A 26,474-nucleotide genomic window follows, 5' to 3' on the forward strand; every position below is an offset into this window, starting at 1 on the left:
GCACACATGTAAATAAGCTGCACTACAAGGCCCACAATGCACAGCTACTTACATGTGTATTTAATGGGAAAGCAAAGAAGGACTGACTGTCTAAAATTATGCCGTGATCAAGAACGCTTCAGTTCGAAACGCGTAGGCGATCTCAATTGTTGTTAATAAATAATTTGAAAAGCAACCTCTGAGTGGAGTGCCATCAATTTTGAAAACTTGGGTTGGATATATATATATATATATATACACACACACCACTACTTGTTATCCAGCACTTTGAACTTCAGAATTTGGTCTCTTTTTGAGACTGGCTGATTTTCCCCAATTGATTGATGGATTACAACCATATTATTGTGTAAAATAGTTCTGTCTTACTTTATTAATAGATTTTCCCTCCAACATATTGGCATGACTAGCCAGGACCGCTGCATGACCTAGAGAAGGCCTTTGATTCTTTGGAGTGGCCCGATCTCGCTGCGGTCCTGCGTAAATACAAGTTGGGTGACTGGTACCTGCAGCTGGTGCAATTATTGTACCAGCACTCCTCAGTACGGGCCCGTACGGGTAGGCTCATCTCTGATACGATTAGAGTCAGACGTGGAACCAGGCAGGGATGCCGTCTATCTCCATTGCTCTTCTCCCTTGCCATGGAGTCTCTTGCTGCCTCTTGCTGCCCTGCTCCGTGAGAGCGGCGTGGACTGGGGTATCCCGTTGGATGATGGTCTCCACACAGTGTCCCTGTATGCAGATGACCTACTGCTGTACATAAGAGACCTCCATGCAGTCTCGCCGGCCATATACGCGCTATTTCGCGGCTTCGAGGAAGTGTCAGGCCTTAAGGTGAATTGGGCTAAATCGGGCGTTCATTCGTTCCATGAAGACGTGGCCGCAACTAATATAGTTATTAACGGGACTGTGCTTGCTTGGTATCCGACCATGTTCAGATATCTGTGCATCTGTCTATAGATCCCCAGCAGACATCTTGGAGGGTAACCTAGTGAATGCCATTTCCTCCACAAGGGTGCAGATACAATTTTGGAAGACTCTACCACTCCCTGTGAGTAGCCGTATTACTTTAGCAAAGATGATAGTATTGCCGAGACTGTTCTATTTTTTTTGCAAACCTTCCGGTATATGTTCCAGTGCGACTGTTTCAGGAGTTGGAGGGATTAATCAGAGGTTTAATCCGGAATGCGGGGCGACCCAGGATAGCACTACAGAAATTGTACACACCACCGTCGAGCAGAGGCTTGGCAGTTCCACATTTGGAACTATATTACTTAGCTGCACAACTACAATGGGTCAAAAGATGGCTGAGTGGCAAGAATCTGATGGACACGGCGACCGAGTCATCGACATGGACGCAGACTCATATCTATAGCTTGTTTCATCCACTAGCAAAACTCCCCCGCCCGCCACAGTTACATATAGAATTAGCCCATAGATGCTACCGGAGGAGCCTTCAGCTCACAAAAGACACGATCCCTTATGCCCCGACACTTATCGGGACAACCAGAGGCAGAGACTCTGTGACAGACGTAGTGCTGGCACCCGGACTGCAGCGGGAGTGGAGACGTTAGGAGACCTGTACGAAGACGGTGCCCTTATGCCTTTCGCAACCCTAACGGCAGACAGTGGCATACTGGTAGACCAGTTCCTTCTACATGCAGCCATCATACGGTCGCTGACATCGGCATGGGGTGACTTGACAGATGAACCACCGACCCATCAGCTGTTGCAGTATCTGCATGTGATGGGGGAGGGGTCACACGTGATCCACTGGCTAGTGCAGGCCTTACTTGCTCATGGACAAATCGCCACAGAGTCTCCGTGCACGTTGGACTGAGGACAGAGGCCGACCATGTACTGACAAGGAATGGGAATGTGTTTTAGCCGGTGCCACACATATACCACCCAATTCACGGTTTAAACGTATACAAACATATATATTACATAGAGCGTACCTCTCACCAGATAAGATCAACAAATACTTTAACATTAACACCTCCAATTGTCTGCGATGCAGTCTACTAGGCGCTGACCTTCTACATATGCTGTGGTTTTGCCCCTCACTTCTATCCTACTGGTGCGCGGTAACAGAGACACTTACTAACAGCACTAACATCGAGGTACCCAACACAAGGAAGGTCTGTATTCTGAGGTTTTACAAACTAACAAAAATTAATAAAGTAAGCTCTAGATTCCGTGACCTAGGCCTTATAACCACAAAACGATTGATAACCAAGAGGTGGAAACACAAGGACCCACCGGAGGTGCCCCACTGGTTAAAATCCCCAGAGATCTGGGCGCAGGCGGAGATCACTATTTTACATAGGGAAGAAACAACAGGGTTACGTAAGTATCCCATCGCACAGGCCTGGGATGATACCCTCAAAGCCCTTACACACTCTAATGCCACACCACAAGCATCCCCTATGCAAAGAACAGGAGATAGGGATTAACATGTTGTCTGGGTGCAATAGACACTCGGAAACTACGAGGCACTGCGGCCAGCGCTGTCAGGGTGGGCAATGACCACACATTCCATCATGGCACTTCGTACACATGACTTTAGATACAGGGTACCCTGGTGGCCATGCGACCGACTATATATGGTTCAGGAAAAACAGTTCGCATCCAACACAAACCCACAATCCTAGACATGACTGAACTCGAAAGGCACCTAATACACTAGATACACATTCCTCTCAGCATTAGATATCTCCCTTTTCTTTTTGATTTTATTTTATTTTGTTAATTGTGGTTTAAATGTTTAAAATATGGAAATCTTGCAGTCGGTTATGATACTCGCTTCTTCTGCCCAAGCAATATTGTGTTTTGTGATCCTACAGCTGAACCACATATGGGCTACACACCTCTGCTCCTATTAATATACTTACATATTGACAGCCACAGTTGGGCAGAGGCAAGCATGACAGACATGTCCCCGCTCTTCAATCAGAGGTGACGGTATGCGTGGGCTATTGATACCCATGCTGATCTGCAAATGCAAGTCAACTAATAAGATGCCGAAGTACACCAAGCTATAACTGTAAGATTTAAATACTCTGAACTGTGTAAACGGTGACATTGTACTACTGATCTTGTTATAAGTGCGACTTGTACCACTGTTTGGATTATGTGGAGTAAGGAAAGAGAAAATGCAATAAATATATTAAAAGAAAAAAAAGAAGGGGCTTGACACCAGCCTCCCACCTGCCGTGGCACCCTATATAGCGCCTTACCATCTCCCGCTGCGCAGGACGCCGAGTGCTGGGGGCCGTGTGTTTTTGCTAAGCCCCGGAACGACAAGGTTCAGCTAATCTTGCTACAAGGAGGGGCCTGACACCAGCCTCTCGCCTGCCGTGACGAGCTATATAGCACCTGAACATCTACTGCGGCATGGGACGCGCCCGGGCGAAGGGCAGGTCCATCTTGTGCCAGTCGGCGACAGCAGGAGACAGGGCAAGGCCATCCCCCTTGGCTCTGCATTCGTCTATAGGAGGATATTTCATGTAGGTGAATGGTGCACCTGCACTAGCAATAATATGCCCTTAATGTTCAGATTTTGACATTACGTGAGGAAGTCTGTGGTATATGGGAGCCTGTGGAAGCGATTATATGGTTCGATCCAGGGGGAATTATTTAAATTTTGAAGTGTCAATCGGACAATCTAAGTCATTAGTTGACCATAGTCTTTGAGCACTGATTGACCCTCCTGATGGTTTGCATTAGTGTGGAGACGATCTTCCTTTGGAACATTACAGTGTTCTCGCTGGTTCATTTGGTGCCCTTAAATAGCGTAAAAACCCTATAACTGTGATTTTTTTTCTTTCATTCTTTGTTTATCTGTTTATTTTATGTTGTAATTTAAATACCACCCATATAGAGAAAAGACGAGGAACAAAAGTTAAAATAGGTGCTATGAAAAGAAAAACCAAATAAATGATTAACCACGAAACATCAAAATGGGTAAGAGAAAAGCCACTGAGACAGCGACAGGCAATGGAAAAGTAGAGAAAATAAGTTAGAGTGCAGCAGAGATTAACGTTCTAATTGAGGAGGTTGAGTTAATATTATCTGACTAAAAGAAGTACCAAGCGTAGGGACAGAAAAAAATAACAACCTTCTATAAATGTAAAGAAGCGTACATAGTACAGGATCCATGGGAAGCAACACTGTTTCAGGAATGGTCTCTCATGACACTAGAGCATTAGATCTTGTGCCTTCCTCCCTCTCTCCGGATAGTATAAAGTATCCTTACTCAAACATTTTCCCCAAAGTAATTGTTCAAATGGGGCAGAAAGCGGGGGTGTAATAAGTATAAAATGTACAAACAGATACGAGCCGCTAGCCACCCTGAAGAGCAAGAAGGCAACAAAATCAGCTATATAAATTGTAAGCTCAAGCCTAATGAACATAGCAATGAACAAAACGCAACTCGAACCATAATGGGAGGTAGCTGTCTGACTAAGCTTGAAATTCCAAACATAATGATGACTGGGCTTTATTCGCGACTTGACAGCCTTACCAAGGAAGTTGAGGAGCTAAAGTAATTATTAGGGAAATTGGTGACCCAAACCAGCAATCCAGGGTAAAAACACAAGGAGATCCTTGTAAGGCCAATACGAGATGTGATTAGTTTTTTGGGACACAGTCGATCAAATTAATCAGCCTGTAGTTCCCTGGCGAGCATCTGTCTCCTTATTAAGTCGAGCCCGTAACAGCGCGCATGTGCTGTTCTGGCAAGACTTCATGTAGGGGCTTTCAAAAACTAACCAAAGAATCCCACAGGCTTGTGCATGTGTTTTTTGTTTTGGCCCATGATATTGGCCTTTGCGTGCGTCTTTTTAACAAAGACAGCACGCAATTGGCCAAAGGCAGGCACATTGCTCCGCCCATGGCCTATTGGTGTCGGTTACCCGCAGGCCCGACATCGGTTTGCAATTATCATGCACAGAGGCATGTGCGATAATAGGAAACATATGTCTCGTTGTGGCTCGCGCGCACCACTAGTTTAAAAAGTTATCGCCTACTTCCTTATTTTTCTTTTAGCTCGCGCACAAACAACTCCTGGGCTTTTGTTTTTAAACTTTCACTTTTTTGTCTTCTCCGGTCGCGGATTCCCATCAGAGCATCTTTCTAGCCTTCCGGCCCCCTCCACCACTCGCGTCGCACACAACTCCCTCTTCTCCCCCTCTCCCACCACAGATCGCGTCTTGCGGCCAATGCTTGTTTGTGAGGAGACATGTTGAAAGTAGTTAACATTTTCCTTGCTGTCCCACACATTTGCGAGTTAATGCTCCATCGAGGGAAGATCAGCATCCCCCTCAGCAGGACAGTGAATGAGACAGATGTGAATGTGTTTCCACTCCCGCGAGCCAGCTCTCCCAGCCTCTTCTTGAGGGGCTCTCCTTCCTTACTTGATGCTGAGACTCCGAAGAGGTAAGCGCGCGTTCCAGTGTTTGCAGTTTGAGGGAAAGACCCCGCCTCCAAACGTAGTAATATAAATAGGCAGTTAAGGCTACAAGAATTTATAGCGCTCTGTATTTTTTTTTTTTTAAGTAAAGCACTTTTTTTCCGGTGTATCCTGCCGTCAATGCATCATTTTCAACTTTGTATCGTAAGCGCCTGGGCAGGTCACATGACTGGCAGGTCATGTGACATGTCTCGGCACGTAGTATTTTAAAAATGCAACAATTTGAATTTAAGCCAGCAAGACTTTCTCGGAAAGTGCTAAAATATTTCTCCTTTCCTGGCTACGCTTTTGCTTGTTAAACTGCTTCCGTTCTCTTATCACTTTTCTCGATAGTTCCAATAATTCTTCATGTCTCTGAGCTAGTAAAGATAGAATTATAATAGCATGTATACAGCTCTTACTACCCCTGACGAGGTGTTGAAGCACTTTGCGGCAAATAGCACGCTACTACAGAGCCAAAGTTAGTGGCGGTTGTTTTAACAGCTAAACTGTCTACACTTTAGTGTGCTACATTTCCTCTTTAATGTATTCTGGGCAATGTAGTCTTATTTAAGTATGGATGAAGAAATGCATCAAACGAGTTGCCATTGTAATCCAATAATACCACAAGTCATTGTCAAGGAAGATGCTATTAACAGTATTTTGCACTTACATCGATATTTGCTGGCAAGGGGAAACGCATGTTCTTGGACTACTTTTCCCATAGATTTCTGGACAACTGAGTGCTTCTGTAGTTTTATAGGAGAAAATATTACATAATCCAGATTGCATGTATTTGCGCCCCTCAGTGAAAGTTTATTGCACAGCGCTCACGTTTTTCCAGCACCTTGTCCGAGTAGGTAATCCGATCCGGGTTTTTCTTTGCTTTCTGGGACTTGTAGCTCTGATTTTATAATGAAATTAACCAATGCTGGACCAAGTTCTCATGCATGCGCCTCGCAATCCTTGAGAGCTCCGGTATTTACTAGAATGTATTCTGGGCTGTAACTAGTTACCGATTATTAACAGTAACTCAGATTGTGCAGGGTCACCAGCCTCATTGTTGATTGGTTGAGTCCTGGCTGCAGTGTTATTTATTTGTTGAGCCGTAGTATGTTGTCACGGGTGAGTTGGTTTACACAGGTGGCAATACGATTGGTTACGAATAAGTCTCAAGAGTTTTTACACATTAGTGTCAGCAAGATTTATTTTGTGATGAATTGTTTTTCATTTGTATCCAGTTCTTCATGGAATGTCTTTCTTGTGAAGCTTTATGAGCTGTCTGTCCAACTCGTAAGTCTTGGCAGTAGGGTTACTTGACAGTATTTTAGTGTTCCAGTCACTGTTATGTGTGCACTATTTGATTCAATGCCTATTAGATTCCCCATGTCAGACTCATGTTTTGGTTTGTTACCTTTCCCTCCTTCGGGATCAAGTCCGCGCTATATAAAACTTTATAAAACAAGCATTTGCAATGCAATAGGTCTCGCCTTTGCGAGAGTTTAAGTTATTTCATTGTAAATGACTATGCCTTTTATTTATCTTTTTTGATTAAAAAACATAAATAAAAGGCATTGTTATTTACAATGCCAACGGCTCAAACTCTTGTAAATGCGAGATCTATTTAATTTCAAAGAAGTGGCCACCATTGTCGTGGGCTACTAGATAAGTTAAAGCATGCACAGAGCGCTGAATGTTGCAGGAAAGCAGATCCTGCCTGCAGTAGGAGAAACTCATTAAGAAAATAGTGCTTTCAGACTAAATAAGTCATACTGTGTAGCAGAAGTAAAAGAGTCAGTCCTCATGGGAGATTACAAATAAAGACAAGGCGGTACTAAGGAGGTACTAACCAGCCTATTAACGAATGTGAAGCCAGCATTTACAAAACGACAATGACACAAGCCAATGAAAAATATGGGCAGAGCTTCAAATCTATACTCTAATACAGAATGCCTCGCAGCGCTGCCCAGGCTTGACCTAAAAAAAAAAACTACAACCACGGGTAGAAAGGTAACAGAGGTGGGTCATATAAAACAGCATTTCTCTTATAAGTCGCATATATCACAGTGTGACCAGTCTCCTATCAAGTTGTCACAGCATTTGAGGTGAAAAGCAAGAGAGACAGAGATGGAGAAGATATTCTCTTCTGAATCCTTGTATGTGTAGGTTTCGAAAAGATAACATTATAAATGACAAAATGCCACAATACGACCTTATACTGGGAGTTGCACAGTTATGTAGTCCAATTTACCCAGAACCTGCTTGACTGACTGCTGAAAAAACAACATCAAGAGTCATTAAGATGCTTTATATACGAGAAACCTCCTCTCAGGTTCATCTGTCTGGCTGCTTAACAAAATGCCATACTTGCTGAAGTATTCCGGATAACCGAACACATTCAGACACCATATCATCTCTAGGGACACTGCTGTAGAACAGACACTTTCAGGCACAGGTTGATGGCTATTGACGATTACCAGAAGTCATGGCGTGAACACAGATGCAAAGAAAAGAAAACAGGCAATGGGAGCAAGGGAATGAACCTCAGTGTAAAAACATACGCATCATGGCTGTGCCGGGCCGCCGCGCTGCCCGCGACGACCCGGAAGCGGTTGGGAAGCCGGCCAATGCCAGCGCGGCCCCAACCGGAAGTCCCGCCCCATCGCGCCGAGAGACAGAGAGAGCTGCCCGAGGAGCCACGAAGGCTCCGCATTGAGTCCCGGTCCCGAGATGGGGGACCGGGTGAAGAGCGGCCGGGCGCATGGGGAAGGCGGGGCTCTCATGTGGTGAGAGAGCCCCGCAAAGCGCTACCGCCACCCGGGAGAAGGAGCCGCCGCCGTGCACCGCCAGAACAGGTAAGTTGAGTGAGAGGAGGGGTGAGTGGGGGTGGGGTGTACGCGTGTGTGTGTGTCTGTTTGAGTGTGTTTGTGCGTGCGTCTGTCTGTCTGTGTGCGCGTGTGTATGTTTAAGGGGGGGTGCGTGTGTGTATATGCAGTGTGTGGATGCCTTTGTTTGTGCGCATGCGTGAGTGACGACGTGCGCGCTCACGAGGTAGAATCTCCGGCAGGAGACGCTCGTGACAGTCTGCTGTCCACATTCCCCGGAATCCCTGGAAAGTGGCGACATAAGTAGTCTCCCTAGACAGCAAAAAGCTTCGCTTTTTGCTTTCGTCTAGGCGAGACCTAAAAAAATACAAGTGAGGAAGTTATAAAAATATTTGACCAGGGATCTCACTTACAGTAAACCCAGTAGGCACCATCAGTAACGCACAGAATGTAAGCAATCTAAAAGCAAATAAAGAGATAAATATGAGTATAAGGAACATGGGGTAAGGTCGTTTGGAGACCATTTGCAAACAGGAGGGCGGGTAGTGATGAGGGGCCTCGATATTCATGGAACTAGAGAGTCTAACTGACACCCAATACCCAATACCTGACAGACATAGGTAAGATTCTGAGCCAAGGAATAGAAGGAGAGGATTCTCCAAGGAGCCAAATGTACCCAGGAAGTAGACATGCATACCTAATACACCACCCAATAGAATATCTTAATAGGCGCCCATGAAGAAGTGAAGAATATAAGGTATATATACTAAAATATGTTTATGTTTATGCGATTTTTATAGCGCGCAACTACCCGGGGGTGTCTCGGCGCTCAGAATACAGAACCGTCACTGTGGCAGAAAATTTATACTGAAAAAAACCAAGTTTTTAGTTTTTTTCTGAAGCTGATGAGGGTGGGGGCGGTTTTGATGTGAAGGGGTAATGAGTTCCAAAGTTTGGCTGTGGAAATAGAGAAACATTTTCCACATGTTGCTTTATTTAAAACGGGTTATTCAAGAGAATTACTTGTAAACTATTATTTTGCAAAACCATTTATTTGTCATGGGGCTACATACAGCATCAGAAAGGGAGAAAAGAAGCCGCAGACAGGTCAACAAACAAGTGAAGATGCAAGAGCAGGGTATGTGTTCACATCCTCAATCTTTTACCTTTTTCACATGAGCAGAATTGTGGAGGCAACAGTTGTTCCACAGCAATACAGATGTATGCCTGAAATTTTTTTCTAGATAAAACTATTTATTAACACACTAATCCTATTACTCTGTGATAGAAGTGCACATCCAGATACTATGCTACAAATATCAGTTTTGTGTTTTTCCCTTCTGAACATTTACTGTTAGAAGCAGTACAAGCAGCAGTATTACAGGCTATTATTAGGTGCCCGATGAAGATCGAGGTCTTCATAAATGTTTGAAAAATGTACGTTTCGAGTTGTTTAAAAACAGGATAGGAGGAGCAAACAATTACATGCAGTATTATTTGCCCTGGGGGATCTCACTGACGTCAGACAGGAAGAACAGCTGCGGAAAGGTAAGAAAAATGTGAGTTGTAAACTGGGCCTGAACTGGACATTAGCGTAACCAGAATCATTTCCACACAAGCAAAATGTTTTGCTAAATGAATTACCCAATTGCCCTTAGGCAAAAGACCACCACCAGATTCTCAGCTGCTAACAGTAACTAGTTTCTTTCTTGCCATTTAGAAACTGTTAGAAGTTTTTGGATTTCATTTGAAATAAAACACTTGAGTTTTTTTTGCTCTTGAGCAGGAATGTGCAGTAGGTGAGAGATCATATTATAAGGAGGGAGTTGGCTTTTATAAATAAATAAATAAATAAATAAAATATAATGGGTGGGTTTTAACTGACACTGGTGAGAAATAAGGGTTGAGGCTTCCACTAGTCTTGATAAATGCAATAAAATATGCAAGCTGCAGGCAAAAAAGTGTTTTCTGTTTCGAATGCAAATATAAGATAAACGTTTGAATTTGACAAAAAGCATGACTATTATATGTTCAGTCCCTCATGCACTGTAATAGCAGCACTCACTGGGAACCCGAATAAAACAACAAACAGTCAAGAGCGTGCAGTAATAGATGTATAGGTGTCTCCAAGCAGTCCAACGTGAGCCTACAGTAGCTCCCAGACACCTTCAGAATAGTTCACAGCCTTGATTTCATTTTTAAATAAGCACAAGGTCATATTTTCCTTTTAAAGATAAGGGAAGGCTGAGTTTATTTTACATTATTATTAGTGGGTTGCAAATAGCTGGGCCTGATAATGAGCAGTTCTCAGTCAGATTTATGATCCAGGCTGGGGCTTTGGCACAGGTATTTAACTCTTAAATAGAAGTCCTTGTCAACTCAGTACTGGAGCTGTAAACAAAATGGTGTTTCTGAATGCATTTAAATGGGAGAAAATTCAAATGAAAAGTTACCTTAATGATTAGATTAACTCTTCATTTTAATTTTCACCTATATCAAAGTGTCACATTTACAAACAGCAGACCTCTGGCTCCCTGTGGCCAATAGATTTACAACTGAAAAATACGGCCTTTTTATAAATGAGCGAAATGAACATTTTTGCAGAACATTTTTCTGCATTAAAAAATTCTCCCATTTAAAAAAAAAATTGACGTATGTATGTATGTATATGTTCTACATGTAACAATGTCACATATGGCGAAAAGTATGCCCGGTGCTGCAAGTACATACAATACAGGCTGTTAGTCACCCATACAAATATATACCATTCATACGCACACATGTTCATACATCCCTAAACACATGGAAGCCATGCCATAGTGCCCCTAGCCAAAGTATTTTGTTCAAACCATAGTATCTGGCTCTCTGGACATTAGGCTTAAAGTCAATGAAGCTAGGTGCAGGGGGTGTCTGGTAACAATGCACGAATTGCTGGTCCTTCAGTAGCTCACAATGATTTTCACTGATCAGAAGTAGATCTACTACATAAAAGGTTGGAGATCCCAGTCTAGGCTGATCTAAGATGTGAGTGACGTCTCTAATCAACAGCTGAACAGAGCTGGCAATAGCAGGCCAGGAGCTGAAGGGTGCTGACACAAAGCCCAGTCTCTGTAAATTGGAAACAACGGGTAGTGCAGCACAGGAATCTATATAACGCCCTGCAGGCCTCTTTCTTTCAAATAGAAACATAGTTGGTGAGTCGCATTGGTGTTGTCAATGAAGTCCACTACGCAGGATGGAGTAAGAGGTAAGTGGGATTATTGTAAAACAGAGGTTTTCAAACTGCCAATCTAGCGCTCCTCAGCTCCTAGTCCCAACTTTCTATAGTGCACTCCCAAGGGTTCCAGGGTGGAACCAAGATCCAAGATACACAGGGGAGGAGCAAACTATTAGTGTGAAAGGATAACAAAAGGTGAAAAGTGAATTATAATAAAAGAGAAAAGGATAACCGTGTAGGTTCTGACACCTGAGATCCCCAAAGTGACTGAGTTGTGAAGGAGTTCTTTTGAGCCTCTAAGTTCACAGACTTAACCACTTGGATGCTAAGGTACCTGATATTCCTCCATGTAATTTCCATTGAAATCAATGGAAACTCCATGACGAGCTGAGCTCGTCATGAGCGTCGAAGGAGTTAAATATTTCTCTCCTAAAGTGTTCTTTTCAGTATCTATGTATTCTGGACATTGGCTGGGTGACTGTGAGCTTTGATTTAACGTTCTCAGTTTCTTATTTTTTTCACTGATAAGGTGATGCTTCATCTTGGGCCAGTTTTCAGAGTCGATCCACGAGAGGAGTGTCTACCTCTGGGGTGGCTTTTAAGAGCGCTCACTTAAATGAAATTTGTAATCCTGCCACCTTGGCATCTCTGCACAACTTCATGCCCTATTACAACTTCAGGTGGATGGATGTTTTACTTAAGATTTTGGTTCACATGTAATAGCTTCAATGAGGCCTTGATTAAAATATCACATACTGTTATCATGATCAATTTTGGAAGATTTCCTCTTTCTTACATTTTCCTGTGGGCTGGTGTTGGTGATTGGGTAAATACAAATTTTGTATGTATACTGGGACAAGAAAGACAGAGGAGGAGGTAATAATGATTACCTGCAAGTAATAGAATCATGTACATTTTCCAAACTAAATTATGGAAGTAGGATGCACACCTATATATTCAACACTGTCCAAACTTGTCCAACTGTTCCCAGAGTGCGTGCAGACTGGTGTGGTGTCATGCCCAAACGACACCCAGGTAAACAACAACATTACGAAGTGGGGCGTCAGTCATCTCGTCTCAACCAATCGCACTGCTAACTTGCGCCATTTTGGCTATAATTTTATCTCCACAATAATCCATGTAATCAAACTCTTTTGCTCCTCTATTTACTTAAGTATCGAATGTTATGATTCACACGCGGTTTTCTGTGCTGTTTTTCCAGATTTTTTCTGTTCGAACTGTGCCCCTCCGGACCTCTCATAAGAACATGATTGATGCAGAGTTCCTTTAAAAGCCAATGTTTATTCAATACATCCAATGCATTTCGGACGGGGGCGCCCTTCATCAGGGGTCACTACAAATCACAATGAAACAATAGCCAATTATTACTTCTGATCGTAATATAACTTCTCACTCAAACAAACATCACAAATTCATATACGATTCATTGCAATGTCATTTTGCGTTTCAACCCATTTATCTATGTCCACAATCAGCCCCTATGTCAACAGTGTTTCAACACCCCCATAACATTTACTTAGCGCTCCATTGCCACAATCGAAACATTACTTTCGTTCACATCGAACAATCCCCTCTTTTCACTTGCTGACAATATCAATGTGTCACATGCCCTTATCAGACCCCATTCTCTCCCTTCTTCCCACCCATCTTTCCTTGCAGTTGACCTTCAAACCCAGTGCTATTTACAAAAACCTATTCTAACACTCTGGTTCCGTCCTTCGCTCTCCCCCTTCCGTTCTGTTCTTTCATATGCATTCATTACTTCCGCTCCCACAAACTTCATTCACACTTTATCTTCGTGCACTCATTCTCAATCATTCATTGCATCCTTCCCCACTAAAAACAAGCATTGGGCATAGCCAATAGGTCTTGTCTTTGGGACATTATAAGTGTTCAGCCATGCAACAGTTGATGTTGCACCAAGGATATTGTGCTGCATAGTTAAATACTTTTAAGGCTCCAAAGGCGAGACCTATTGGCTATGCCAATGCTTGTCTTACTTTAAGGCTGGCTGTGTTGGGAGAGCCTTGGCCCATCCAGCCGCAAAACCAGTAGGAGGAAAACAACATTTTCTTCAGGTTTATCCCTTGTTTACCGCTGCAGATAAACAATGCTCCTGGTTTCATGGACAGACCTGATGCATGGAATATTGCATGAGTTTTTCCTCCAGCAGTGTTTGTGGAATCTTTCACTTTTAGCTCAAAATACTTAGAAATGTGATTCATAAAATTAAAAGTGTAGCTTAATTTAGTTAATTTCCAAAAAAATACACAACCTTGGGTTGAAAAGTCCTCTGACTTGCTTATTTGCAGCATTACTCGGCTGGTTTGTATACATTATCCATGGGGACTGGTTTACCCTACTCCAGTTCTAGAACTATGCAATGGTTCTTATGCGTGACCCTACTGGGACCCTACTACATGGGGGCTCAGACCTCTACCACCATGACCCTTCTCTCTAGCTTTTTTCCGTTCTGTTCCCCATCACCCCTAGGATGAACGGACCTCTGACTAGCTCCCTGCTATGTGTGGCGAGGAAGGTGTCTGTGACTCTCAGAGCCAATTACAGCCCACACGGGATGGTTCAGACTCACCCCTAACACGGGCTGACTCAGTTTCCATCCTCCCAAAGTCAATAAACTGAGTGCTTCTAGATCTGGGTAATACCAGTGTCTGCAAATTACAGTGCTTTGAAGTGGTAGAAGTGCTTTACGTATGAAACAGCTCGCTATTACTGTGCTTTACATGTAATAGAAATTCACAGTGTCTTTCACTCCAGTTGCCACTAAAGTCTCAGAGAACGACCAGTAGAACAATTATGTACCTAGAAGAAATAATAATGCATTTTATATAGCACCAAACGCTACTATTCTGCTGTTTCTAAACACTGTAAAACATGGACTTACCCCTCTCGGAGGAATGAAAGACTGGGTCCGCCTTATTCGGATTCGAACTCATGACTTTTTCCAATAATGAAGATAAGAGAAAAATTGGCATAACGGCAAGAGCTAGCGACTTTGGAGTTGGTAAACTAGTTTCGAATTTCATGTGGGCTCAACATCCTGTGATTCTGGGCAAATCACCTGTGTCGGTCAGGTGCGCCCCAACCAAACCTGCCGCAATTTAGGAATGAGTTGAAGAAGCGCTGCGTCATGACCAGTGGCACCAGAATTATGTGATTTTGCCGCCAGCACCAGAATTATGTGATTTTGCCGCCACCTTTTCCGCATAAATGATGGATACTGAAACTGTAAATTTCCTTAGGGGCAGAGTCAGGCTGTGGGCGCTTGGAGACAAGGCGGTGTTTAATGGCATGCAGGGGGTGGGGGGAGCCCAACCTTCGCCCTGTACAATAGTCCGGTGGGGGTTCAGACCTGCCCCTTGTGGAACTGTGCCCGGCGCTGCCCTCCATGCCAGCTCCGTGCAGAGTGGCGTCACCGCCCGTGAGACCCGCGGGATGGGGTACATGAAGGTACGGTACAAACGCCAAAGGGCAGGGCCGCTTTCATCCCTCGCTGCCACCCTGCCGTGCCCCGCTCTTGGCTGCAGCGGTCCTTTGGACTGCGCTTCATCTATCAGACACATGCGCTCTCTGACCAGGTACTCTATCTGTGGTGCATTCAAGTCCCCCCGACTCTCCTCCAACCCCAACGACACAGTTTGAGACAACCCCCACCCCAACAGTTATCTTCATTTCAGTCCCGTTTCCACACCTTTCGAGTCATGCCATGCCGCCTCTGCTCTATGACGCGCCTTCTTGTCCATAGTCGACTTCCAAGCACTGTGTGCCGACAGAAAAAGCAAGAGTGGCATGAAAGCTAAACTGAGAGTAGAAGGGAAGAAAGAAACATGATATGTGTTTTTTTTAATGCACTTTATACAGTTCCACACATTGACAAAGCTGCCTTGAAGCGCTACTCAGGTTTTCGGATTCATTGTAAGTGATGTATGTTTTGTTCGCTGCATTCTCTCTATATGCCGCTTTCTTTCGCTCTCACTAGTGCGCCAGACGTCCCGGATTTCCTCGGAGCGGCAAGGGTTTAGAAGACTGCCCCAGCCCCTTCTAAGCACTCACTAAGTAGCGCGCGCCTGTTGAAGCTTTCACCGTGCAGCCGTCCCATCACACCATGGATAACAGAAGAGTTCCCTTCTTTAAATAGTCACCTGCTGGGAGCCTCGGTCCTTTCTTTAAATAGTCGCCTGCGGGAGCCTTGGGTCCTTCATGCAGCTGTGAGCAGGAGTAAGTTTGACGAAAGGCAGCAGGGGGAGGGGAGAGAGGGTGGGCCGGCACCCGTTTCCCTTGCGGGACCGAGCCGGAACCATCTGTTGATTACTAACAGATGGTTTTGAAAGCTCACTACCGCAAGGGAATCGCCAAACATGCACGCGTTGCCATTGAAAGCAATGCAACGCGTGCACATTTTTGCCTGCAAAAGTGAAGCGATTGCTAAAGGTCTTTTTCCTAGCAGTGCATGCGCGCTGCGTAAGTGAGACCTAATCATTTACACTCTTTGCCTTCATTACTCAAATTATAGTCAAAATGGCGCAAGTTAGCAGCGTGATTGGTTGGGACGAGATGACGCCCCACTTCGTAATGTTGTTCTTTTCCAAACTAACCATTTGGTTTACCTTCAGAAATAATCATAATAGTATGCAAATTGTGATCGCTCTGAATGCTTGGAATACATCCTTTAGGTAAAGATTTTGCAGTAAAGATGTAATCTACGCATGCACGCACACAATTCAGCGAAGCCATCGCAGACTTCGTCAGCCAGCACGCCCTAACCTCCTCAAACTACATCCTCCTTGGGGACCTCAACTTCCACCTGGAGAACAACAATGACAGCAACACCGCCGCCCTGCTGGACAACCTCGCCAACCTCGGACTCAAGCAACTGGTGAACACCCCCACCCACTACGCCGGCCACACGCTAGACCCCATCTTCTCCTCCAGCAAGCACATCTCCTTCAGCCACTTCACCGGACTACACTGGACAGATCACAGCTGCGTCCACTTCAACTTCAGGAGAACCACGACTCACCACCACCCGCAGCAGGTTCCCCGCAGAAGCTGGAGCAAGATCACCGCCGACCAACTCACCACCTCCCTCAGCCAGAAACATCCCACCAACACGAGGGACCCCAACGAAGCAGCTCGCAACCTCACACAGTGGCTCACCAACTGCGCCGATGACCTGGCGCCACTGAAGAACCCTCCCAGCAGACCCGGCGCCACGACCAGACAACAGACAACATGACAGCCCTCAAGAACGCCATCCGCAAACACCACCAGCTGATCCGCACCACCAAAAGGACAACATTTAAAGAACGTCTGGACAACAACACCCACAACAGCAAGGAACTCTTCAGCATCGTTAAAGAGCTCTCCAACCCCAGCGCCTGCAACAACGACATCACACTCTTGCAAGACCTCTGCGACTCACTTGCCTCGTTCTTTCACCGCAAGATCGCCGACATACACAACAGCTTCGGCGCACAGACCACGCACCCAACCACCGAACCAGCGCCCCCACCATCACCCTCTGCACCTGGACCCGGTCAGCACCGAAGACACCACCCGCACGATGAACACCATCCACTCCGGCTCCCCAACCGACCCCTGTCCACAACACATCTTCAACAAAGCCGACTCCATCATCGCACCCCAACTCCGGGACATCATTAACAGCTCCTTCGCATCCGCCACCTTCCCGGAGAGATGGAAACATGCCGAGCTCAGCGCCCTCCTAAAGAAACCCACCGCGGACCCCACGGACCTCAAGAACTTCCGCCCCATCGCGCTCCTCCCTTTTCCTGCCAAAGTCATCGAGAAGACCGTCAACAAACAACTCTCCGCCTTCCTCGAGACAAACGGATCCCTCGATCCCTCGCAGTCCGGTTTCCGAGCAAACCACAGCACCGAGAACGCCCTCATCGCAGCTACCGACGACATCAGGTCCCTGCTCGACAACAGGGAAACAGCTGCCCTCATCCTCCTGGACCTCTCAGCAGCCTTCGACACCATATGTCACCGCACCCTGATACAGCGCCTCAGCACCACCGGAATCCAAGGAACGGCCTTGGAGTGGATCATCTCGTTTCTCGCCGGAAGAACTCAGAGAGTCCGCCTCCTCCAGTTCCGATCCGCGGCCACCAAAGTCATCTGCGGGATACTCGCTCAGCCCCACCCTCTTCAACCTCTACATGAGCCCCCTTGCAGCCATCGCACGGCAACACAACCTAAACATCATCTCCTACACCGACGATACCCAGCTGATCCTCCCCCTCTCCAACGACCCCGCCACCGCCAGAACCAGCCTCCAGAAAGGAATGAAAGACGTAGCGGAATGATTGAAGCTCACCCGTCTGAAACTGAACTCAGACAAGACAGAAGTCCTCATCCTGGGACCATCCCCCTCTGCCTGGGACGACTCCTGGTGGCCCCCTGCCCTGGGCACCGCCCCCAAGCCAACGGACCATGCACGCAACCTGGGCTTCATCCTGGACTCCTCCCTCACGATGACCAAGCAAGTCAACGCCGTCTCGTCATCCTGCTTCAACACCCTGCACATGCTCCGAAAGATCTACCGGTGGATCCCCACCGAAACCAGGAAGACGGTCACCCAGGCCCTCGTCACCAGCCGACTGGACTACGGGAACACCCTCTACGCTGGAACCACAGCCAAACTCCAGAAAAGACTCCGATGCATACAGAACGCTTCTGCACGACTCATCCTGGACATCCCCCGTCACGGCCATATCTCTGCCCATCTGAGAGGCCTGCACTGGCTCCCCGTCAGCAAGAGGATCACGTTCAGACTCCTCACCCACACACACAAGACATGGGCCCCAAATACCTCAACAGCTGCTTCGCATTCTACACACCCACCCGCCAGCTCCTATCCGCCAGCCTCGCCCTCGCCACCGTCCCACGAATTCGCAGTACCACCGCCGGAGGAAGATCTTTCTCCTACCTGGAGGCCAAGACATGGAACTCCCTCCCCACCCACCTACGGCTGACCCAGGACCATCTCTCCTTCAGGAAACAACTCAAGACCTGGCTGTTCGAGCAGTAGCGACTCCCCCTCCCCCCAGCGCCTTGAGACCCTAGCGGGTGAGTAGCGCGCTATACAAATTTGCTGATTGATTGATTGATTATAACTGAGTTAGCTCCATGTCCCACAAAAGTGGGCTGCTGGGAGATTTCAGTGGGATTCAAAAACAGATCATGTTCCAGTAGTTAAATATACAGCATAACACCCTGAGGCTCCCGAATAACATCAACGTTTGAGTCTATGCATGTAAAAGGATTGTCATTTAGGTACAATTACCTGCTCCCCAAACTAACATTAAAATCACCATCCACAGTAGGCAATATTCCTTACCTGGATCTGACAATAAATTTGGTAATTGTCAATAAAACCAAACAGACTGTGAAAGCTTAAATTATATTTGCCCATAAACTAAGCATTTTTAAAAAAATGATCCTCACCAAATTAGTTACGAGGCCAAATAAAAAGGAACGCCTGGATGAGGAGGTAGTTAATGGTGTTTTCGAACATGGAAGGGTAGTCTTAAACCAACAAATGAGCCTGGGTTTTACCTTACCGGATGGTGACAGGTTTGTGGGGTCAGTAAAACACACATAACAATTGCAATAACAATAAGTAGTTGCCCATGATTCCTGCACTAAAATATTATCAGACCTGAAAGTATGTTCTAGCCAGTTATCATTGCTAAATTCCGACAATTCTGTAACATTCTCACTACCGATTCTAATAGTCAAATGAGAAGGACAAATAGCATTTGCTGGTATTCCTCCCTTTTTTGCCTCGCAAGGCGATGAGTGAGGGTCATCTATTCAGCTCGCCATGTCAGTCATTAGCAAAGATCTTAGAGTACAGCGAACCTATGAAAAGTATTAACCTCAATAACAGGGCTCCGTAGGTGGGTGGGTGCAAGCTTTGATCGTCTCGTCTGGGCTTAGATGTCTGAGAAAAAAACATTTTTGTAAAAGCTAATGGTAGCACCCTTAGCTGCCTAAAACATATCTAGGTGTCATTCAAGATTACTCCTGCCAAGAACGGGAAATCTAAAATTACCAGTCTCAAAGTTTGAGGCTATAGGCTGCACTGATGGAATATGCTCGTAAAACTTATTCATTCAGCACCAGCTTTAGATGAAGGTGATACCAACCCTGACCTCCCATCCCCCATACTTTTTAACTGGTCCTCTATCCAGTGGTCGAAGTGGGGGAAAAAAAGTAGGGGAACTGTGGGCGGAGAATCAGAGGGCGGGAATAACCTGAGGATTGGATCAGTGGACGGAGTTAGAGGTGTGGCGAGGATGCGCAAACATCCCAATCTTTAGTATTTGTGTGGCATTTCACTGACCAGTTACAGCTTATTATGTTATGTGATTCAACCAATGGATACACATGATTATTTAACGATTAATATGAGCTATTGACATTAGAAACATATTCCACTTTGTGAATTTATTTTAATCACAGAATGTCCCAAAAATGATTAAAAGTGGAAGCACGAGCCATTTGTTTCCGAGCCATGGAGTTTCTGTCATCAGCAATATACACAGAAACAATCAATTTTACGTGTGTAAATGACTGTACAGGAAATGTTACATAAGACAAAGGACTACAAGGTGTAGGAGTCACATGATAACCATACTAGTAGACAGTATAGTTTAATAGTGATTGGCCTGGAGAAACACAAACTCAGAATTTAAAACTTAATACCATGATTGGGGGTTCTCTTTAAAAATCCTTATTGATTTGTATCAAAAATAACACTTTTTGCAACATTAGGATAATCAAAGGCTTAGGGAAAAAAACATAACGCTCTAGTTTATACCTTGCAGTTTGTATGCAGCTCTTAGATGAAAGTTAATAGCTCACTGTTCTTGGTTAGGATTTTAACTTATAAACTGTAGCAAAAGGATCTCACTGACAAAAGCAGTAACCCACTGACCTATTTACAATATGTGCACTTTGTGTTGGGCCTGGTACATTTTCTTTGCAGCAGGCACATTAACCCTCTGCGCTATCTTTCCATGAGTCAAAACTTCCACTAGACAAATCTCCGATCTCGCTCTAGGAAGAAGTTTACTCATCAGAGTTATCATGACATTTTTATTATTGCACAGAAAATAGCTGGCGGCCAGAAGGAGGCAGCAAGTGCTTTTAAAAACCATAATATAAGACGCCCCCACTCAAATTCAGCGCCCGTTTCGGTCACACCAGTCGCCGGTCCTAGGATTTTCGGAGCCCTGGGCAAAAGGGAATGTGGGAGGCCCCTAAAATCTACATAAGTGACGCCTTCTGATCTCAGGGAAGCTGCTTTGTGCAGACTCCACATGGGCCGCAGCTCCTCTTCTCAGCCACCCCAAGCAACTCTTGTACAGCCCATTTCGAACTGAAGGTGTGAGAATTGGGGCTGAGTTAAACCTGTGTGGGCTAAAGTGCTGACAATGGGCCCCCTGCCGAGTCTCTGAACTGGCTGCCTGAGAGGTTTACCCTCCCCTAGGCCTTCCCACATCATCCCTTAGAGGCCCCAGGAGGGAGGTGGCCCTCCCATGAGCCCGTTTGTGAAGCATTTCTTTCACTCTGATCGGCAGACATACACGAGGACTAGTGGGGTGTTAATTGCCATTGTGGGGGGCCCCATGCTGGCAGGCAGAGTGCCAGGCTCTGGACAGCTGCCCACACTGCCCATGCCTAGCGCCGGCCCTGCCTCCAGGTAGGAGGTACTGGAGGAAAACAATGCTGTTCAAAGAAAGACAAGAAAACAAAAGTAGAGCTTTACTGGCAAACTCTGTAAAGTGGCGCTAATGTGTTGGGGTTTGAAAAAAATTATTTGGCCACTTTAAGAACACTCCATCTTGATGTATTTAATTATTGTTCAGAGTTTGAACATTTTATTTCCGAGGCTGCACTTTGGAATAGAAAAATGTCAAAACGGCATTTCCAGCAAAAGTGTTTTTCTTTTTTGCATCCATTTCACAGGGGTACAAATGGACGACAGGAAGAGACGGTGAGAACCATTTCTTGATTCATGATTTTCTGTGAGAAGGAGTTAAACAGAACGAGAGGGAATAAGAGTAAGAAAGAGGGGGCAGCTGCCAGCGGCAGAGCAGAAGCAGACACCTTGCTTGTCTTGTCTGGGCAGGAGGTAAGAGACAGAGACCTTTTCCTTCTCGCTCCCCGCCCGTCCACGAACAGAATATTTCTGACGTCCAGGGACACATGTTCATACTACAAAAGTAGGGGAACGGAATCTACAGAATTAAAGAAGTAGGGGCACGCCGTGCCCTGCTGTTCCCGCCCACTTCGACCACTGCCTCTAAGCATGTACATAACAGACAAACATTTATCCAACAGCGATTTGAATTTTATACACATCCGATCTAGAAGGCCAAGCAGAGAAATTGGATTCGATTTCACTTGGTCTACTTGAATCCTATTGGCCCCGATTCCTCTTTTTGTCTCTTTTAATGATTTTATATTTTCTCTCTTATGCTTTGGTACAGGCTCTACAGAGAAATGACACTCAACGAAGTTGGTTAGTGAACCAGAGATTTTGTAGAGATTTACAATTTATCCTTTCTTGTCAACAACAGAGCCATGACTTTGGACCTCGTTACAAGAGCTGGGGTGTAGAAGGGGCAGGCAGGTTACTGCTGATAGAAAGGTGCTTTTTGACAGTACTATTTCCTTTGAAATTACCTCAACTGCTTGCTCTAAAAAGCCATTGTTGCTGGTGTTTTGACACCTCTCTGGGCAATCTCTTCTCCATTGCACTTACACATTGTTCTTCTGGAAAAAACGAAAGAGGGACGGCCCGGCTGGTCTCCTTCGGGCTCTGATGGGTGCTAACGGGCCTGGTCTCAGGGGCGTAGCTGGGGTCAGTAATACTGGGGGGGAGGGGAGCGGGCGGTTGTAAGCTTCAGATTTCCAAACAGTCATGTCGGGATATCTTGCTAGAAAACATTGTGAGAAGAGGACACGAGTGGAGGCCTAAAAGGTAGTAGTAATTTAAGAAGAGTGTATATTGTTAGGAGTACTTAAAACACAATAGTTTTCAAACTACCCAAGTTTTAAGGCAGAGACGAGAGAGAGTGCGTGTGTGTCAGGAAGGGCATGTAAAAATCCAGGGTGAACTTTGACAGACCCAGCATAATACCCGATTGAAAGCACCTGCACCAACTATTTACTAAAAAATAGATTTTCATAAGTTTGTAACAGGTGCTAACTAGGCAGATTAGCTTGGCACCTGAGGAGACAGAGACACTATGTGGCTGAAATTGAAAGCCATCTCTCACTTGAAATAAAGCACTAACTCCAAAGCAATATCAAAGTTTCAACTCTCAACATTCCGTTTATTTGTTGATTTTGCATAATGCTCACAGTCATAGGAGACTGCTTCATAGCAGTAATAAAAACATTACATGATGACAAACGTAAGAGATCCCTGGATACAACTCTTGTCCCAAGGCATACTTTGCCACGCATATTACAAAAGAAGTGCATTTGATGCGACACAAAATCAATGGTATTAAATGTAGGAGTTTGACATACGAAGAATAACGCGGATAAGATTCTAGTGTTCATATTTCACTGCATGGCAGAAAAGACAGAATGTTTATAAATGAGTATGTTACTTCTCATACGTAAGCTCATACATAGTCCTAAACATTCCTGGCTTTGCATTAACAAATAAGTCATAGCCTTGAATACATATGAAAGCATGCATTTTACGTTACACATTCACAGAAACAATTAAAATGTGCAGCAACGTTTGCGCTTGGGCTACGACTGCACAGTACATGCATTAATACATTTTTGGTTTATCAATGTTTCTTGTGTCTGTATTGTAAGGTCATTCCCAAGCCTGGTCCAATCATCGTGTATGGCGCATCTGACCTCAACGGTGCTGCGCATAAGACCTTTGATCCAGATAACCCTAACCAATAATGTGATTAACCTACCCCCCAAGCAGAGGGCTGATTAAGTCATTACAAATTCTTAATTTATCCCACTGTGCAACACACAAAAAACCCAACTCCTCGAGGCTGCCACAGACACAGTACAAAGAAGGTAAGCGTGGCCAACCCAGCCAACCATTTATATTGGACATTCAGCTATAATGGACATTCAGTACAAAGTAGGCACCCGAGACATGCATAAGCATGTGCCTCAAATGAGACGGACTTGTTCTGAATGCTCTTCTAGACGGCTTCATTGAATTAAAAGAGGTCAGTCTGTGTTAGGTATAGTATTACACAGACATTATGGCTAGGAGCATCTCACAAAAAAATGCCACTGGAATCATGACACTTTAGGAATCATTTGGGGCTGTCACTGGTAAACATTTGTAAACACAAACCAAAATAAACAAACTGCCAATTCACAGTCAAAACTCCAAAAACGGACAGAAGGAGCCTTACCTCGACCTGTTTGGTAGGGAACACTCAAAAATCCCATCACTTCGTTTTTGTCCTCGACTCTCAAAACCAATAAGTGAAGACAGAAGTGGGCGTAGTGAGAAGGTTTTAAGTGATGGGTGGTTAAAAAGAAGCCACTGGGAGGAGCTTGGTAGCTAGATTTCTCCTTACATTCTGCGATTGGTCAGAAAGAATCGACCCGCCCAAAACGGTACGACCCACTCTTCCATTACAATAGAAAAGAGCCACCTACACCGGAAGTGATCATCGCCTGCTCCGGAACCGATTGCCAACAAGTGGGTGGGTCTTTAGGTTGAAATGTCTTGCCTGTGGCGTGGGAATGTTTGAATTTGGAGGTTCCGCTTAGGGCTAGCTTCAGCCTGTGACCGGGCAGGTGTAAGCGCCTGTCACACGCAGCGATTCCTTCATAGAGATCACTTGGATTTCTGCGGTTGATGCAATGGGAAGGGGGCATATAAAGATCACAGTCAGCGGCGCGTGGTTTCACACGTCTGTGAAACTGATTTTTTACCAGCAGCTGAAAGACTTCTCCCTCAATGTTTCGCCTTCACCAGTGCCGTAGGATTCATTTGCGCAGATCGATATTGCACACCCTTTACTATAATTGGCTATGTTACGGGCAGTTTAGAAAACATATGACAAATCTTTAATGTTTTCTTCTAAGAGCACGGGCACTTTATGCTGCTCAATATTGTTGGGTATACATTTGTGTCAGAACGGTATTTATGAGGGTCATCCCAATAATTGTTATTTACAGCGCTTACGAACAGATGGGGCAGTATGAAACGCTAAACCGGACACGTTATTTTAGTGTGTCCTTTAATATAGCATTGTAGTTAATAACCCCTAAAGTGATTGGGCAGGTTGGTACGCCCCCTCCTCAGTCTTGTTTTTGTTTGATATTTTGCAAACATTACATCAGAAAAAGGAAGAAGTCCATTTGAAACTATGAGACGGCATAGTACTACACAATATAAGTAAGGTAAATTCCATTACTAAAAGCTAAATTAATTTGAAAAAAACTTAGTTACACCAACCATAAGACAACTTACAGTCTCCTTTTTGGAACACAAGCATCAGTAAATGCATTAGGTTTTGTCTATGTGAATAATCATAATAAGCAATTTCTGGTTGTAGCTGGGTGAGCAGTTGTGCAATATAAGTTACTGAAACTTTGTTAAAGTATTGACTTACAATTACACTAGCCTAATGGAAATAACAGACAGCGAGCAGGCTGCCATACAATTTACTGTGTTTAACAAGAGAAGGGCACATGATTAAATGATTCGTAAGTAATGCGTAGATGACAGACAGAGCAGGGTCGGCACTTGCAGCGAGGTTGGCATAGAAAAGATGATTTGTTGGCTCCTGGTGATGGGGCGACATTCCATCACTATGATGTGTAATATTAGTGATACAAGTGCATCAAGTGTGTGAGTATATCTGACTAGCGACCACTTTAATCATGTTGAGACCAAATGTTCAAGGATTCCCAGATGCAGAGATTGTTGTGCCTTTTGATGGTGGTGGTGTTGAGGAAGGCATCTGCAAAAGCTCCGAGATTTGAAGGAGGCATTTAATTAATGAGCAATGAGCATGTGATAGTTTGAGTAAGTAAGCAGCTAACAAAAAACACGTTTGCACACTGGAACTTCCCGATTGAGTGTGTACCATGAAGTCCTGTTAGTTATCGAAAATGGATGGAGAATTGGGACACTACTAGTTAATACACAGTTGTTGGACTTGGCCCTTTTTGCAGGGTCATAACTGAACTTGTTGCCTTCCTCCTGGTATTTTTTCTGACCTGATGGTGGTGGTTCTAGGACTCTGGGCACTTTAGTACTGCTGTCCTGTGTAAAGTGCTTGTGCTTTCTGTGGTAAACATGGTAAGATTGGTCTAAACCTGTTTGGCGTATGTAATTTGCCTGTCAGTCCCTTGTAAAGTGGCATCCTAGATACCCAGGGCCAGTAAATTAAATGCTACTGGTGGGCTTGCAGCACTGCTTGTGCCACCCACCAAAGTAGCCTTTCAAACCAATCTCACGCCTCTGCCATTGCAGGGCCTGCACGTGCAGTTTAATGCTGTTGTGACATGGCACATAAAGTGGGTGCCACGTCTGTGACTCCCCTTTTACTACATATCAGTCACCCCTAAGGTAGGCCCTAGCTAGCCCTATCGACAGGGTGCATTGTAGGTAAAAGGTAGAACATGTGCCTTAAATGTATGGCATGTCCTGGTAGTGACAAACCACCATTTTGTTTTCTCACTGCTGTGAGGCTACCCTCTCATAGGAATGCATTGGGGATTCCCTGATAAGTGTTTCAGTGGTAATTCCTGATATGAGAGGAGCAGCGTGATAAAGTTTGGTATGTTTGGAATAGTGGTAATAAATGCTGCGTAATGGTGTGCATAGATTTATTATCACTATTTTAGAAATGCCACTTTTAGAAGTTGGCTTTTTTGTGTGCTATGCGTCTTTGTG

The 26,474-nt window shown here is 44.9% G+C and overlaps 1 protein-coding gene across 2 annotated transcripts in view; it reads right to left on the reverse strand.

Annotated features, from left to right (window-relative positions):
* RCN2 (reticulocalbin 2) overlaps positions 1-24,217 on the reverse strand; it is a 248,102-nt gene extending 223,885 nt beyond the window's left edge. Inside the window, exon 1 of one of the 2 annotated variants that reach the window (XM_078642835.1) lies at positions 23,974-24,143. In XM_078642835.1, coding sequence (XP_078498961.1) covers positions 23,974-24,010 — 37 coding nt within the window. In that variant the 5' untranslated portion in view covers positions 24,011-24,143. Of the gene's footprint in view, positions 1-23,973 lie in introns of both variants that reach the window. The other variant, XM_078642834.1, reaches the window with a different exon arrangement.
* Positions 24,218-26,474: the final 2,257 nt, after the last annotated feature.

This window comes from Lissotriton helveticus, chromosome 5_1 (assembly GCF_964261635.1).
Source record: "Lissotriton helveticus chromosome 5_1, aLisHel1.1, whole genome shotgun sequence".
In the NCBI taxonomy this organism is placed as follows: domain Eukaryota; kingdom Metazoa; phylum Chordata; class Amphibia; order Caudata; family Salamandridae; genus Lissotriton; species Lissotriton helveticus.